This window comes from Centruroides sculpturatus, unplaced genomic scaffold (genome assembly GCF_000671375.1).
Source record: "Centruroides sculpturatus isolate CEXI.00-Female unplaced genomic scaffold, Cexi_2.0 scaffold448, whole genome shotgun sequence".
Taxonomy (NCBI): domain Eukaryota; kingdom Metazoa; phylum Arthropoda; class Arachnida; order Scorpiones; family Buthidae; genus Centruroides; species Centruroides sculpturatus.
This window is the reverse complement of record NW_019384639.1, coordinates 386,679-404,648: the sequence shown is the minus strand read 5'-3', so window position 1 is coordinate 404,648 and position 17,970 is coordinate 386,679. Positions and strand designations below refer to the sequence as shown.

At 30.8% G+C, this 17,970-nt stretch overlaps 2 protein-coding genes across 2 annotated transcripts in view; one reads left to right on the top strand and one right to left on the bottom strand.

Moving 5' to 3' along the window:
- Positions 1 to 5: 5 nt before the first annotated feature.
- Positions 6 to 17,151, bottom strand: LOC111625939 (hemocyte protein-glutamine gamma-glutamyltransferase-like). The gene is made up of 15 exons (XM_023369202.1): positions 17,017 to 17,151; positions 9,060 to 9,213; positions 8,509 to 8,712; positions 8,121 to 8,384; positions 6,701 to 6,819; positions 6,523 to 6,630; positions 3,381 to 3,558; positions 3,173 to 3,308; positions 2,994 to 3,097; positions 2,736 to 2,904; positions 2,556 to 2,653; positions 2,190 to 2,477; positions 1,954 to 2,114; positions 1,498 to 1,634; positions 6 to 1,425 (listed from the first exon to the last, which is right to left on the bottom strand). Exons 2-15 carry the CDS (start codon positions 9,205 to 9,207, stop codon positions 1,284 to 1,286), a joined length of 2,256 nt encoding a protein of 751 aa, XP_023224970.1. The 5' UTR covers positions 9,208 to 9,213; positions 17,017 to 17,151; the 3' UTR covers positions 6 to 1,283.
- The window catches only part of LOC111625941 (transmembrane protein 231-like), a 29,575-nt gene continuing 16,325 nt past the window's right edge, over positions 4,721 to 17,970 (top strand). The window contains exon 1 of the mRNA XM_023369204.1: positions 4,721 to 4,961. The gene's annotated coding sequence lies outside the window, so the exon portion shown is untranslated. The remainder of the gene's footprint in view (positions 4,962 to 17,970) is intronic.

Below are 17,970 nucleotides of genomic sequence, written 5' to 3'. Positions count from 1 at the left end.
CATAATTTAATGTTTTCACTCTTTTATTTTTATAATACTGGGTATATCAGAATTGGCACTTAGAGAACATCCACAAACCCATGAGCCTAATATTTTGCAAATTTTGACACCTCCTTCCATCCTGATGATTCTATGTTTGCCTCTACCCCTAAAACAGCGTGGTTCAAGGAAATCGGATTCTCAAATATTTTTACTTTATTTATAAAATTAAACATCAGGTAGAATAGAGAAAACTTTTTTGCAACACGCATGAAAAATACACAATAAAATAGTCACGTGGATCAGTTACAAATAACAATTGAAGACCTTAGGAAAAACGTATTAACTGTTTCTTCGTTGAATTTTGGCGAATTTCTATATACATACGGCAGATATAATTTGAAGACTCATAAGCCATAACTTCTTATAGACTGGCCTATCAATGTGTAATGTCTGTCCGAAAAATACAGAGAAAATTCGGAAGTATTAGGGAGAATTTTCCTGAAACTTGAAAAAATTATTTAATATATTCTTGTCCCAAGATTTTCAATTGTAACAGCTCGCAGTAGCTAACTTTATTTTCAAAATGGTTTTTCCTGTTTAAATGTTTCTAGTTCTTTTAACTTTTAAAATTTGCCTTTATTGTGTTGTTGCAAACATTAGAATTACAATTATTCACAGTTATTCACGCCACACTACATAAGAAAACTACATAAGAAAAAACTTATGCATTTTTATTTTATAACTATATTATATTATATATCATTCCATATTAATTTTTTTGTAATAATGAGTTAAATAAAAATATTTCCAATTGTGCAATTATGTTGCTGTGGTATCACTTGATCAATATTACTATTTTATTGACCCTTCTGTTCAAAATTGCTTCTGATAATAGTTTCCCTGATACTATGCACATGACGTCGTAACTATAACACACTTTCAACAGAAATATGCTATATTTAAACTCAGAACAATTTATTAATTAAAAATAAGTCTATGCTACCTGACTCAGACCCATTTCCCATTATAATGGTCCATGGTAGCTATTGATTTACCTCCTTCCCCTTAAGTAGGCTACGTGGTTTGTGAACGTTCCCTTATACAAGAAGAAAAACAATCATTTATCGCATCAAAATATTTTATAAAATGGGCTATAAAATATTATTTGTTATTAGTACAGCCTTTTATTACATATAAATTATTAGTTAGCTGAATTCCATTATTTAAAATATTGATCCTGTATTATTATAATAGTAAAATTTAACCTCAGATATGCCATAAAATAATCTTTTGAAACGGTTTTAAGGTGCAACTTCCACTTCCATCGAACCTTGAACTTCTATTAACTGACGTGAACTGAACATTACCACAATATTTCTCTTACCTTCCTTAAAAGGTACAAATGATTCTTTATAAACAGCTGTCTCTTTTGGATTGATATCTCTGTAAATACAATTTTTGTTTAATATTTTACTAAAAGTATATTTAAGTTAGTCTAATGAATGAAAATCTTGCCTGAAATAAAATCGATGGGGTTCAGAGAGCCCAGGACCTTCGATAATAAATACACAATCCTGAAGTATTCTATCCAGTGGATTGACGAAAGATGCAATCAGATCGAATGGTTTACCCACTTGGATACGACCAGACACCTGAATTAAATAATTATGTATCACGATAATACTTGAAAATTTAAAAATTATTCAAATATCAATAATATTTTGTATTTTATAGTATTATAAGAGCTTCTTATCTCAATGATTGTTGATGAATGAATCTCAAAACACTATAGTAATCACTTCTATCAACAGAATGCAACAATATTATCAGTTATAAAGTTGCATTATATTAATAGAAGTGTCATTTTGATGTCTTCAATAGCAATTTGATAAGTCTGTTATCTCTATACATTGTTTGAGATTCATTCATCAATTAAACTTTACTTATTACTAAATTGTTTATTGTGATTACCTCAAGCTTCAATTTTGGCTTTTCAACAGCAAAATCATCTTCTTCTGTCCAAGTTTGTCTGGTTTCTTTTACGGTAGCCATTGCATAAATCTTCATCATCGAATAGTCAACTAACTTATCATAATATTCCTGACTAGTTACTTTAATAGTTAATGTTTCCTCTAAATTATAAAAGTATGTGTATAATATATAATGTCAAATAAATAAAAAGAAAGAAAGAAAAATATTATAATTACTCTGACGTGGATTCAATACTAATTTTCGAATTTCTTTCTTCACCACGTGTGCATTAATTCCTGTATAATAAACTGTATTAGCCGACATGACAGTGTGTATAGTTCTGACACTGTTGCTGAGATTTTCAATTTTCAAAACAATATCAAATGGTTCTCCGATCATAATTTGATCAATTTCCAACATATCGAAGAATACGTCTTCTTCTCCTGTTGCAGGCATCTCAAACAGTTCTGTAAAATTACCATACGTTGCGGCATTTCTTATAGCAATTCTTTCCTCTGCAGTCCCTAAATAACCAAATAGAATCGCAAATTATTGCTGTGAAGTTATTTATTACACAGCATTTAAAGATTTGTTTTATTTACCTTCGACATTTTTGTAGAGATTAATTATATTTTCTACGTCGGTATCACCTTTGTGATCCTCAACTCCTACTTTTTTCGTTAAAATGAAACGACCCACACTGTAATTCATTAAATATTAAATGTAAACGTTTTATTTTACATTTTATACAAAAAAATCAAAATTATAAAGAGTCAACTTGCTGATATTTGTTAGTTTTGAGTTTTTTCCATCCAATTGGCGCATCATCGTCCTTTTGCCAATGAATAATATCGGCATTTACTTCGGAAAACACAAAAGGAGAATCATATGAAAAACCAACTTCACCTCTTCTCACGGCTTCTAGTGAAGCGGGTCCTGTTTGATAAACTCCTAAACAATGGATATGTTAAAGATTTAATTACATTTACAAGTCTACATCGAAAAAATATTCATGGTCACAACTACAGATTCAAATTTACCATCACTCGTTTCTTGAGGTGTTGCATCTACGGCTTGCCAACCTCCGTAACCAGGAGGAAGATCGGGTCTTGTCATCCAACAGTCATTCCAAACGTGATAATTCCTTTAATTAAAAACATTCATTTTAATATTTGAAGTATGTTATTTACAAATAAAGAAGAAAGTGAAGTACATTTACCAAATAGAGTCGTCATTCAATTCCATTTTCTCTCCTTTGGGATCAAAAAATTTATCAATGGTCAACGTATCGTCAGTATCGTGAGCCGATACGAAGTTAGTAACCGGACGACAAGGTATGCCCAAAGCACGACATACTAAAATACAATAATGATTAATATAATACATAGAATAGTAGTATTAATAATACAATAATTTAAACAATATACCGGTGGTACAGACTCCAGCGAAAACCCAGCATTGTCCGTATTTAACAGCATTTCCTCCATTTCGAAGATATTCCTCCAAAATGGCAGTACTTCCGGTCCAGATCCAAGGCGCGGTACCATCGTCGTATGATCCATCCCATCGGCCTTTCAAGACACCATTATCATCTTCGCTATTAATCTACACAAGGTATTTCATGAATAAAAGTTATTTAAATATAACAATAGTTGGAAAAGTTTAATTAATCCGCCAATAATCAAAAAATGAAAATTAGTATTTTGAATGAGCCAGTAGTTCTTCTATATCATAAGAAATAAATGCGCTATGCTGCCATACCTTAATAAGAACCTCTATTAGTTTCCTTTCTGTAGTAGAAATTGAGTTTTTTTGTTTAAATTTTACATTGTTGCGGTATAAAAAATTTATTAGAAGTGTTTGGGATATAATAGAGAATAAGAATAACATGAAAAAAATACTCATTTCGTAAACAATATTATGAAAAAAGAGAAGAAAATAATACAGAAAGTATGATATTAGTCAATGGGTCTAATAATTTGGCAAGGTGCTGTAGAATGTGCCCATCAGTGGCCGAATGGATAAAACCATTAAATACTGGGCCTATTCGATGGTCACCTGCTGGTCATGTGGAATTTTTTGGAAATTTTTACGTGTCTAACACCTAAACAGGGGCCAATTTCCTATAGCGAGGTTTCAAGTCCACATCACGAATGACGCCATGAGCATGAGCTATCTTGAGATTTGAGCTATCTATGAGTCCGGCGCTATCTTGTGATTTGTTTACGTTTTATTTGTGTTTACGCGTGCTTTAGCTGGAGTTCTTGTATTGTTTATTCGTCGCGAATATCACTGTGGTAAATTGCTGTGTGATTGGGTGTAATGCTAGTTCACTCAGTAACAAAAGAACGTCATTTTTTAAAATTTTCCGGCATTATTTGTCATCAAGGACCCCAAACTGAGGAGCTTTCACGACAAAGCAATTTGCATGACTCTCGAGAATTAACCAGAAAAATTTCAATACGGATAAAGTAAATAATAATTACAATGAAAAATATCCAGATGGCTTTACATTATTAAAATTGCCAATGATTGAATTAGTGTACCGCATTAAAATAACGACAGAGCACGTAGCAATTTGACTTACCGCATTGCAATGGTCGTACGAGGCAATATCGTAATACTTCGTCGTCGGGTGGCTTTACCATAAATTAAGTTAGAAACAAATTGTACTGTGTATCGACATCCCTTCCGTTTTATATAAAACCAGTTCTACAAAAAACAATGTTCAGCATAAAACCGACTTCCTTACGTATTTTACCACGTTTAGTATCATTTATCACTTCCAATTATTGGAAAAGATTTAAAGTAGACCGGGAGATCTGCCAATCTCTCCTATTGATCTACGGCTATTTGGAGCAGCCGTCAATTTGGGCACTATCCAGAGAGTTGTAGAATTGAGGCATCGGTTTTTTCCCCTTGAATCGCACTTCAAACATTTTCCTGGTCGCTTCTCGGAAACAATGAAAGTCGTAATATAAGAATTTGACAGAAACATTTCATTTCAGGTAAGCAATAACATTTGATTACTAATGAACAAGTAAATGTTTTAAAACCAGTTACTAGTTACCAATATATGATTAGATAAACTTTTGCATGAGTATCATAAAGTGTGTACAAGCCGGTTGCATAAATCCCTTTGTTAATATCAACAAAATAAAGTTAATAATTTTAACCTCAGATTTTAGTTTGAATAGATAATAATTGTGTTTTAATTTATTTTTCACCTTCAGTTTGTTTTATTAGACTCTGCTTGTAATAAATATACAATAGAGTTAATATTAAAGCGTTAAGCAAAGATAATCACTTAGCAGATAAAGAATTAGAAATGAATTTTGAACCGATTGTCTTTCCAGTCTAATTTACATAAATAAAAGTGTGTGCATTTTTTAAAATATAGACCAATAATTTCCATTGTTCATATACAAATATTAGCGCTAAGTTAGATTATTTTGATGAGCAACATTAACATTTCTTTAAGATTTTACTTTTTACAATGATTATTTTTTTACATTAGTAACAAATAATCATTACATAGTAACCTTCAAGTTGTTCCTGACAAATTCTTATTTATTTTTTATATATAATATACCATAATGGTACGTTCTTTTTAATAATATTATTGAAAATGTTTTTAACCCTAAAGGAAAACCTCATTTTATGATGAGTCATCACCAGACTGTGTGCCAACATTATACATGGGGTATGAGAGTGGCCACAACCCAACTGCATATCAGGAGCGTTATGAAAAAGCACATAATCAGGAGAAACACAGCCACTTGTAAGATAGTTATGGGTCTCCTAAAGATTTCTAAGCTTTCATTTGTAAAAGAGTGTAGTAATTTGTCGTCAAGACCAAATAGTTTATGATGTCACCAAATTCTACTTCAGGCCACGATTCTTGATCTACAACGAAGATGTTGGCTTCGTATGGATCGACACCTTGATATAATGAAACTTTCTCTTCATATAAAGCAGCATCTTGTCCTGTCAGACTGCGAGAATAATCCGCCAGAAAAGCATCTTTTTTAACTTTGTTTTTGATATAAAAATACTGCAGTTCTATTAAGTTTAAATTGAAAATAAGTGCTGCCAACCTGGCAAATAACAAACCACGTGCAAGCTAAGCAAGCAGAAACTAGACCACAAACATGGCGAAGGAGCGGAGCAAACGTGTCTCCTCGGGAGGGCAGTGATCGTCCACGTGTTACTTTGCCTTATACCATAGATCCGATTTATAATGCAATTATTTAATCTTATTTTTATCTGACTCTCAATATTGCGAACTAATCGGTATATAATTTATGTACAGTACTGTACATGCACTTTTAAAACTAATTCATGCATTTGATCGTGGGATGGCAGCCTACCGCTCTGGGGTACCAGGGATCGAATCAGGATGGGTCGAAAATGCAAGGAATTTTTCGTGAGGCAGTCCGTCTAGGTATTCCCGTTCATCCTCCACCACTCGTTGTGAGCCTGGCCGAACCCATAATGGGCTTGCTAAAAAGCCCTCTTAGTGCTCGCAGGAAGAAAAGAGTTTTAAAAAAATCCAATTCATATACTTACCATTGCAGATACTGTTCTAACTACTTTAACAGGATTTGCACGGCCCACGTAATCCAGAGGAGATGCTTCTAAAATAGCCATAGCTGCTGGTAAAGCGGCGGATGAAAACTGAATCGAAGACAATAATATAATAAGTATAAATATTCTTAATGAAACAGATTATTATATAAGATCATACTTGTCCATAAATCCATCTCCTGCCTTTCGGCGCTTTATGAGATCCCACGAATATTTTACCAGATTCATTAAGAACGTATTCGTTTCTGCACGCTTCGTCTTCCATATAAACAGCATCATCTACAAAACAATAATAATGAAGTATAAAAGTTGAAATTAATTAACAAATTATTTACATTAACATTTTTATAGTAAATAAAATCGCGATTAATGATTTTTTAAATAAAATTTTGGAATAAAAATATCTTAAAATTAAGCACCTTCATTTTTATCTCTTCAATTGTTAATATAGGCCCACTAATTTATCACTAAAATTAAGGAAAACACATGAAAAGTGCATAAAATTAATATATGATCCTATTATATTTATAAGATTATGTTATAGATCAATCATGAGCATCCTGCGGACTCGAGATGCTAATTTTTGGTCAGGTGAAAAGAATAAATCTAGATCCTTATAAGATTTCATATCAAATCATTCACGGAGCATTCTTCAAAGACTGCTTGAAGGAGAGTTTTAATTTTAGTTTTAATATTTAAAAAGAATAAATAGTTTCCTGTCATAAATAATTGACATGTTAAGTTCATTATTTTCTATGAGAAGGACGATGGTCGGTCTGAATATGTCGGATCCCGTCCCTCACCAGCCATTGCTCCATTGTGGGCCTGGTCGAATCCATAATGGTCTTGCTAAAAGAGGCCCTCTTATGCTCACAGGGCGGAAAAAGTTTTTAAATACGCCATCCAGGAAATCCAGGAACCTCGAACGGTTTGATTGACGGGAATATTTCGGTGGAGGATTGGTTGAGCAAGTTACTGTAGGTCTGCTGGTACGTAATCGGTTAGGGACTGCCCGGAAAAGATGTCGAAGTGTCGACTCATCCACATCAAATTTAAGCCAGATGACCGAGCAGTTAATGTGGCAATTTTCGGGGTCGAAAAAACCTCGGAAATTTTTCAGGTCCGTCCGGATATGTCGGACCAATCCCTCACCACCCAGCTACCTCATTTTTGGCCTGGCTGAATCTACTATGGGCTTTATAAAAAGGCCCTCTTAGTGCTCAGGACGGTGAATCATAATCTCTACTACCTCATAAAACAACGAATACTTTCTATGCTATTCACTCTTATCAGTTACTATTTAAAATATTTGATATATAAATAATAATTATATACAGTAGATCCCCTACAACACTATAGATAATTCCGTTTTATATGAATTTCATGTTGTACGAGTCACTTAGATTTTACAAATACGTGAACCGTTCACAGCCCGGCACACGTATTTGTAAAATCTAAGTGACTCGTACAACATGGAATTCATATAAAACGGAATTTAATTCATTATAAGCCCAATTTCATTATAGAAGTGTGTAGCTATTCAGATCATTTTCATAACTTGAAGTTACAAAGTTACTTACCTTTACACCAAGGATTGAAAAGGATGTAAATATTTTTGCTTGCTTGAAAATGCGAAGGAACAGTGCTACTTGGGTGGGTAGTTTCAATGTTTAAAGACCAGACTCCAACAATGGCTTTAGTTGCAATCTGAACCTGCAGATGTATAATTGCTTGTTCTTGATGGTGCAATCGTATGTCCCATTGAGATTTTGGTTTCGTAAACGATTGATTTCCAGTTATGGGCAATTGAACCAAAGTTCCTTTACTAACTTGTGGTTGAGGCCCTGGAAAATCGAAAAGTTATTTATCTATTTATAAATTTAATTTAAAAAAATTAATACATTGGAGCATTGAAATAACGTTTAAGTATTATCAAAACGTTTTAAAATATTGTAAATTTTAACTTGCCTATTAAAAATATCAGTTTTATTTTATCCTGACTGAGATCAAAATTTCGCTTGAATCGTATACACATGTAGAAAAGTTGGCCACGTCTAAAAATTGCAGGTGCATCTTTGCCATTTAAAAGATCATATCGGGATGTGTTGTGATCTAAGGCATTATCTTTAGCATACAATTCCACAACGTCAACTTCGAGAGTTTTTCCTCCACCTGAAAGTCATTAAATACGCTCAATTAAGTCTTTAATTTAAAGAGTATTTAATACATATAAGCAATACCGACTCTAGCCTTATCAGCACTCTTATGCAAGAAGTTTTGGTGCCATGAGTGTAAATAGTGTAAATTTCGTGTGTATTGTCTCTCTTAATACATATAAGCAATACCGACTCTAGCCTTATCAGCACTCTTATGCAAGAAGTTTTGGTGCCATGAGTGTAAATAGTGTAAATTTCGTGTGTATTGTCTCTTGGCATCTTATGCGGCCACACAATTTTATCGATCAGAGCCTACACTACATATAAGTTAGATTTAAAGTACTAAATGAATTAATGTTTTACTTTTCAAAGCCTGTTCTCTCAACATTTCTTCTCTTTTTCTCTTCAAATATTCTTCTCTCAATCTTTCCATTTCTCTTATTTTATGTTCCTTTTCAGGATCCATACTCCTAGAACGTCCATAATTCGAACCTCTCGGGCGTGTAGTCATATTTACCTATTACAGAAAAAAAAAAACAATTATATAATGTAATTTTAATAAATTTTATTTCGCATCGCCATATTTACATTAATTCCATTTAAAACAAGAAAAAATTAACAACACTTTGAATCGCGTTTTCAGCTAAATAAAGAGTCATACAAGTGTCATAGGGCATTCAATGTATGACTTATGGTGACACTTATCTTTTTTAACAATACTCAATCAGTGAATTTGGTTCTAATACAAGAATAAATATATATATTTTTTTCTTATTTAGGAAGTAAAAAAGTCTTTAACCGAATGTTTGCCACTTAATGAGGAAGAATTCCACTGTGAGGATTTGAATCTAATCCATTAAGATGATTGTTTTTCGTAATTTCCCATGTCCTACTTTCATTTGATTCTCCCAATTATCAAATTGAATTAAAAAAATAGGTATTATAATTAACAATATCTAAAAATCTTTCGAAAGAATTCAAGCAACACAATCTGAACACAATGGAATATAAAGAAATAATTAGACACGGAGTGAAAGAATTCACGAAAAATTGTGAAGTATTTATTGCTAAACTGGAGAAAAATCTATAAACTTACTTTTTCGAGTCGAATAGATCTGAAAGTTCTCTTAAAACAAACTTCCAATACAGACGTCGATAAGAAGAGAAAACTGAAACCCTTATAATAAACAGTACGTTTCTTTCGCTTAGTCACCTATTTTTATATTAAGGACATTCTGTAAGTTACCAATAGTAACATACATCAGTTTTTAACGAGTATGAGCTAGATAATTTCGGGTGTGAATAAACTTAATTTCTCGAAATAAATAAATTGCACGAAAGTTTTCGACGAAGAACTAAACGATTCCTCTTTGTTTATACCATTTTTAGTCGGTGGTAAACCGCAAACATATGTTACAATTTTAAATTACTCTCGATTAAATTCTACCTTAAACAGATGTTTCTTTTAAATTTACCGTTTACTCCCTTTACCACTTCCTGTTTGCTCGATACTCATATGACCTCTTTTATTATATTTTTCTGGGAAACGTACGTTAATTAGAACAGGTTAACGTTAACTAATTTAAACCTCGTAATAATTGATAAAAGAATGACGTTTGGATTTTTATAAATAAAGGAAGCGCTGTTTTAATACGGAATCGGAGATTTCGTCATTGAAGTGTGAGAAAATCGAATATAATAGGGTCCCTACTGAAATGTAGGACTCTACTATATAAGACCATTCGATATAGTGAACTTTTTGTTAGACTTTGCTTGCTATTCTTTATACTCTAGATATTAGGAATGATTTAACTCAGTTCTTTGAGAGTCGTGCCCATTAGTAGCCAAGTAAATGAAACCACTGTTACTTGGTCGTGGGTTCACACTTGACCAACGGATTGGTAGCGTGGAGCTTTCCAATTTTATTTGCATGTCTAACATGTAAATTTGGTCAAATTTCTCATAAAAGTTTTTCCGAAAGGCACATTCCTTTGGCAGATTGCCTACTCGTTGAGTTGCCTTATTCTATTAATCCAATCCAATCCTTTGAAAGACCACTATATAAGGAAAACCTCTCAAAGTTAGACACTAGTAGTACCACAAAAATACATCCAATTTCGAGGATGTCCATGATATAGAGATGTCCATCTTGAGATATCTTATTGTATATTTACAAATTGGCTCTCTTCCTAAAGGTACAAAATAATTATTTTTTTTTAGTTTTTTTTAAAGATTAAGCATCATTTTTATAAATAAAACGTATGGTCAATGAAAATAATGAGGTTTATTAATACGTTATTATTTAATCGTGTGATTTTCTCATGCTCTGAGGTATCTCAACCATTTCTAGTCTCATTGTTTCCTTTATAAATTCAAAAGAATGTTCAAAAATGGAAGAGATTTAAACATAATCAAAATAGATTGAATAGAAAAACACAGGAAATATATTTAAGTAATTCGTAGGTCCTTGAAATGCAGTTTTGATTTTTCTCTTTGTATTGAAACAATGACTTAATATGTTCTTGTAACAGAGTATGGTAAGTAAAAATAAATTAATTTCGTGTTGATTAAAATTAATTTAAATTATATTTAATAACATTTTGTAATAAGGGCGGTGAAATCCTACCAAATATTTCTTAAAAGGAGATTGAAAATAACCTGCAAACCATGCGGGAAGAGAAATTTCTAAGAATTTTGTCCTAGAAAATTGCAAAGATTAAAATTTTATAAAGTTTTTTTTTTAATATCTGTTTAATTCAAAATGGACTAAACAAATATTTAATTCTATTTTATAAAATAGAATTCCAATTTAGCATCATTTGTAGTAATTAATACACATCAAATTACCCATAAAAATAGGCAATTTTATTATTTACATATCGATTTTATGCATAATTAAAAATATTAAATATAATATTTTATGACAGAGGCTGTTTATCGAAGGTTGACATTACATGTAGCGCGTAGAGTTACGAAAGCCTTGAACTTTTTTTGGCAACTGTCAGCATTGTAAGTGGAAAACTAGACATTTCCAATCATAATATAATTAGCAAAAAAAACATAAATATTTGCTGACGGAGGTTCCGGTTACTTGCGGAATGCGAAGTAGCAACTTAGGTGACTTAATAATTAGTCAATTAGTATGCAAAATAATAATAATAAAAAAAATTACCAAGGTTATTTAATATCGAATGCTTGTCGGGTTATTGGATCTAAAACGTTTTAAAATGCATATTAATTTTTTTTTTGCTTCCAAATATAAATAAATATTGCAAATTATATATATTTTAAATGTATAATTGAAATATCAAAATCATTTTTCTACTTAGGTCTTTGCATTTAATCGTACAAATATTATTTCCTGTTGAATAAATTAAATGTTATGCAAACTGCTTATAAATACTTGTTCGAGGAAATGCAAATAAACCACTTTGTTACAATAAATCATAAATATTTACAAGAATGTCTTAATGAAAACAATGTTTTATATAGTTAACTTATAATGTAAATATATATTTTTAAAAACTTGCTATTTTTTTAAACCAATTTCGGATATTTAATTCGAAGTTTTATTCGTCAATCGAACAATTGAAAAGATCTGAGAGAAATTAGGAAAGGCCTAATCTATCACGAATGTCAGGCCCTATCACTTTCCCAACGCCTTATATATGAATAAACTCAATAAAACTGACAGAAAACAACCCGTTTTAGTTATTTACTAAAACGAAATTTTAATTTATATCATGTTAATTTATGTACAGAAATTAATCTTTATCTCATTTTCACTTAAATGTGTTTGCGTATGAAGACGGAATTAATAAGGACCCCAATCTGTTACGAGACGATCTCTCAAGCCTATGCTATAATTCATTTACGTTAAACCTAAGAATAAAACAGTTGCCAACTTGTTTTTCTTATGTCCATATTCCACAGTTACCTGTATTTAATGGTGCTTATATTACATAAGTTCGGTCTGTGGACGACTAGTCGTGATTTTCGACAATTTAACACTATCTTATCTGTATGGAACAGTTAAACATCAGAGGGAAGTGTTATGGCCGACATTCTCAAACTATATCAAATAGTGCTTTTTAGCTGTTTTCACAGCCCCTTTGACCTTTGACCCTTCTATCCGGATCTGTCCATATTATTATTTTCCTTACGAATAATAGATGTAGTTAAACAACTATTTATTCGAAAAATTAATTTAATAATATATTAATTTAAACATAAATTTTGTTTAGATATAATTTTATAAGTTTATTTTCAAACGTCATACGACATCGCGTACACTTACGCGTAGGTTTGCTCCTTATACTCCGTATCTCGTCAAATAAACAAATTTGCAGTGTTACGTAATGGCAACGACAAGTACTTAAAACTGGATTATATGTCAAACACTTGTCTAAATAGACAAGTGTTTAACCTAAAACTGTCTTTCTAAATTGTCTGTCTGTCCGATTCGTTAAAATGTTTTTTTTTTTTTTATTGATAAAATAATAATAGAATAAGAAATTTTGCTTTCCCGGCTAACAGAGAGAAAGTATGGCGAGCGGTCAAAAAATCACCCCCCAATATTTTACACTTTTTGGACTTAGGACCTCTTAAAATGCAAAAAAAATAAATAAATACAATTATTATTTTACTTGTTGACTTAATAAATGATTATTTTAACATAAAAAATATCTACACAAACTTAGTTTAATAAGAAATATAAATTAAAAAATTAGATTTAATTAATTAAATCATCAGATTTATAATTCTCATTTATTAATTTATAGTTAATTAATATTTTATAGAATAATAAGGTTAATTCGATTTTACACTGTACAACTATAAGCAATACCTGAGAGAGATGAGATGAGGCTCGAGTTAGTCACAGATGTGATACCTCATCCTTCACAAAAATCCATATAAATATACAAATAAATTGAAAACAGATTTTAATTTTTATCACTTTCATATGTTTTTCTTACATAAAATAGATCAGCAAACCATAAATATATGCAAATAAAATGTAAACAGGTTTTAATTTTTATCAATTTTATATGTTTTTTTACATAAAAGTAATCCATAAACATATATAAATAAAATAAAATCAGGTTTTAATTTTTATCACCTTCAATATTAAAAAAAAAGGAACTAAATTTTGAATGCTTCTTGTGTCCGGAACCTTAGATAGAAAGGTCCTGATAAACCAGATAGGGCCTCTCTATCTGGGAATCTATCTGGTTTATCGGGACTTTTCTATCTGGGAATCTGTTAAACCAGATAGATTCCCAGAGCGATCCCAGATAAAGAGGTCCTGATAAACCCGATAGATTCCCAGATAGAGAGGTCCTGATAAACCAGATAGTCTCAGAGAAGCCCATCAGACCTCTCTATCTGGGCTTGACTATAAACCTTCCCTATACAGTTTTAATACTTTGAAACAAATAAATACTGTATACGAAATTACATTTATTGTGAATGTATCGATTCGTATAATAAGCTATTAAACTGGGTAAACAGAACAAATAAAAATTAAAGTTATATGATTTCTGATTGGATATGCATTGTAAACTAGAACTGTTATTACCATTACGGACACATGTTTAGTTCGAATACAGTATATTATTACGTCAATTTGACATCATTCTTGCAATTTTCTTATGAGAAAATAAGATGATGACGTCAATTTGACGTAAAATTATTCAGACAAAATAAACGTGTCTTATAAATATCTATTATATAACTTGGTAAACTGGAATTAACGACTAAATATGGAGTGTTATTTTCTCTCCTTTTTTTTTATAGTTCTAATATAAAGTTGAGAATCAGTGTGTTGTTTATCCCTCAAACCGGAACAGTTTTTAAGAGCGAGTGAGTGAAAAATGAGTGTAAAATGACTAAACTTAAATAATTATTTTTTAATTACTTATATATCGACCTATAAATTGGTTACGTTGCATTAGAAGACCTATAAAATAGTTTTATTCAAAATTTCATTCTGTTTTTGAGGTTTAAAAACAGAAGAAATCTGGGATTGTCCCGAAGAAACCGGAACATATGGTCACCTAATATAGCCAGATTACTAATAAAGAAGCTGGACTTTCCCGGCATTCTTTATTTGTTTTCATCCCTAGTCATTGCTACCATTACTTTTAAGCCTTCAGATCGGTTCGAAAGACGATAAGAGTGTTAGGACCGTATCTCCCGAACTAATGGTTCAATTTTCCTGAAAATTTCCAGAAATATTTCCTCCTACTACGCAAACCTCTCTGAAAAATTTCAGAAATTTAGAATAAAAAGCACGAGAGTTATTAAGTTTTAAAGTAGGCAATCAAAATCGTGCCCCCACACTCACACTCACAAACACTCACTCCTCACGCGCATAAACTAACATAAATACAAAACAAACTAACATTTTTAAAACAATTTTTCGATGTTTCAAGGTCCCAGAGTCCAAAAATGTTAAAATCTTTTGTGTCGTTTTTTAACTGATTGTCATACTTTCCTTCTATTATATAATAGTTGGGAAAGTAGAAAAAAATCACTAATAAAATCACCAAGGTAAAAAATACAACTTACGTAAAAATAATAAATTACAAATTCCTAATCAAAAGCCAAAGCAAACATAGTATTACTGTAGTAATGTATTCTGCTATTCTTAGAATAATGGGCATTAACAAGTCTCGTTGCGAAAGTAATTTCCTTAATAATAAAATGGATTTTTATTTACTAAGTCACGGTTATTACGTATAAATTTGTTTTTATATAAAATGAAATGTTAAGGTTAACAAGCAAGTAAAAATGTTATAAGTTTATTATTTATCTACGAAATAAAATTATATAAAGTTATTCATTTTTGTTTCAATATTCGAACAATTGATAAACAGGATTTAAAATGAATAATCTACTTTAAATATTAAAATCTATCTTAATAAGGTACTAAAATTTAATAATTCTTTATTTCTTTAATATTCTTTTTTATTATTTAAATATTTCCTGTGAAGGAAGGGGTTTTTCTGTAGAATCCTCTGAAGAAACCTCTAAAGGAAGGCTTTTTATGTTTTTTAATATACTTTAAATGTTGTTAAATCAGTAAATGATAAGGAATTTATTATATTTAAAGGAATGTCTTATTTAATTTTATACTAAACCTTCCATTATTTTTGTTTATGAACAGATTTTAAAGCGTAGTAGGCCTACATTTTTCATGTAAATGTTATATAAACTATACCAATGTGACTAATGTTTCTCAACTTTAGAAGCAAGCAAGGCTAAATTTCGAATTTTGTCATGGCTCTAAGCTTTAATATTACAAGCAGGCCCTTCTCCACCAAGCAATAATGCACAAGGCCCTAAACTGTAGCCTTGCAGTAAAAGGCCCTCCTACACTACAGATTATTTCGCTTAAATGTAAAGTTGTGTCTAGATATAGGATGTAAAAGTAATGAGAAGATGAATTATAATCAGCTCAAATAACTAAATTCATATAAAACTTTAATTAGAAAGTATTTCAAGATATAATTTTCTATATATTTTACTTAAAAACTAAATTTAGTTGCTGTAAATAGTAAGAAACATAATACTAAATCACTCTAAAAGATTTAAAGAGTGAACTTCAACAGGGAATTTTGTAAATTCAGCAGAATTCAAAATATTATAATTACTTAAGAGGAAGGGAGGAGAATATCTATTTTTACATACATTATAGTGTAACTAAAATTACAACTATTGACAGGAAGAAAANTCTGGTTTCTTTTACGGTAGCCATTGCATAAATCTTCATCATCGAATAGTCAACTAACTTATCATAATATTCCTGACTAGTTACTTTAATAGTTAATGTTTCCTCTAAATTATAAAAGTATGTGTATAATATATAATGTCAAATAAATAAAAAGAAAGAAAGAAAAATATTATAATTACTTAAGAGGAAGGGAGGAGAATATCTATTTTTACATACATTATAGTGTAACTAAAATTACAACTATTGACAGGAAGAAAATTTCTTATATCTTTCGAGCGTTGGGAGCATGCCAGTAGGATTTCCCTAGAGTAAAACAGAGCGACTTGCCTTCCATATAAATACATAACTGACAAGGATGTAAAAATGTTTATTATATATATTTTGGCCAAATCTCTTCGAACAAACTACCGAATAACGCTCAAAATTCTTAAGAAATCCCGCAATTTTTAACATAATTTTTAAAATTAATTCTAAAATATTATAAGATGTAAACAACATTATTGTTAATGATTTTTTTTTACAACTTGCCCTATTAATTAAACATAATAATGGAGTAGTAAAGGGAAAAAAACGGGAATTTTTTACCTGATATTGAGCTACCTGTTTCGTACCTCACGACCAAGTTTCCTTATAGAACACTTACGAAATTCTACTAACTAAATAGGCTATGGGATGTCATGTGACTGGGGACTAAATTCTCCTTCTGAACCTTTTTCTCTCTCCTTGACCTTGAGTCCTTCGGCTTCTGCGCTTTAATTCCACAGAATTTACAATTCGAGCGGATCGTTTTAATTATAAAAAATAAATAAAATAAAACAAAGAAACATTATTTTTATTTCGTGAATACGTTCGTTTGTTGTTCCGCATTTATTCGAAGTTATGTAAAGTGAATTAGAATGTAAACAAAATAAGGCACTTAATGATAAACTGGTAGAAAATATTCTTAAATTAAATATAAAAGGATTATCTAATAAATCGCTTTTATAATTTAAGATGAGATAGGAATAAATCTTTATAATTTAAATTTGTGTCGTGCCCTTTGATCTTTAATATTGCTTAATGTTTAACAGCTGTTATAGATTCATATTTTATTTCGTTTAATTTATTAAACAGAAGATTCAGTTTACAATATTGTATAACTTTGTGATATAAGCTTTCAGCATTCGTGTTAAAAAAAACTAATCTTAAGTTTATAAAAATAAATCAACGAGTGATAATTTATGTGAAGAGAAATGGAGCAGTTTGAACCGTACTATACAATAAAAATGGCGGTTTTAGATGTAGAAACCTAGACTCTTGCTTAGGGTTTTGTGTTTTTTAGCCTCAAAAATTCTTGATCTGGGATCAAGAAGGATTCTAGATCAGGATAGCCTCAAAAGGTTATCTTGATTAGGATTAATAATAATGTTTGAGGCCTTCTTGATCTAGGCTCAAGAAGGATGCTTGAGGCTACCTTGATCTAGGATCAAGAAGGATGCTTGAGGCCATCTTGATCTAGGATTAAGAAGGATATCTAGGCTCAAGAAGGATGCTTGAGGC

Coding starts and splice junctions, on each gene's coding strand:
- LOC111625939 (XM_023369202.1), bottom strand. CDS start 9,207: ATGACTACACGCCCGAGAGGTTCGAATTATGGACGTTCTAGGAGTATG. Junction 6,820..8,120: donor TTTCAATCCTTGGTGTAAAG/GTAAGTAACTTT, acceptor ATTGTTTTGTAG/ATGATGCTGTTTATATGGAA. Junction 2,478..2,555: donor TCTCTACAAAAATGTCGAAG/GTAAATAAAACA, acceptor TTGGTTATTTAG/GGACTGCAGAGGAAAGAATT.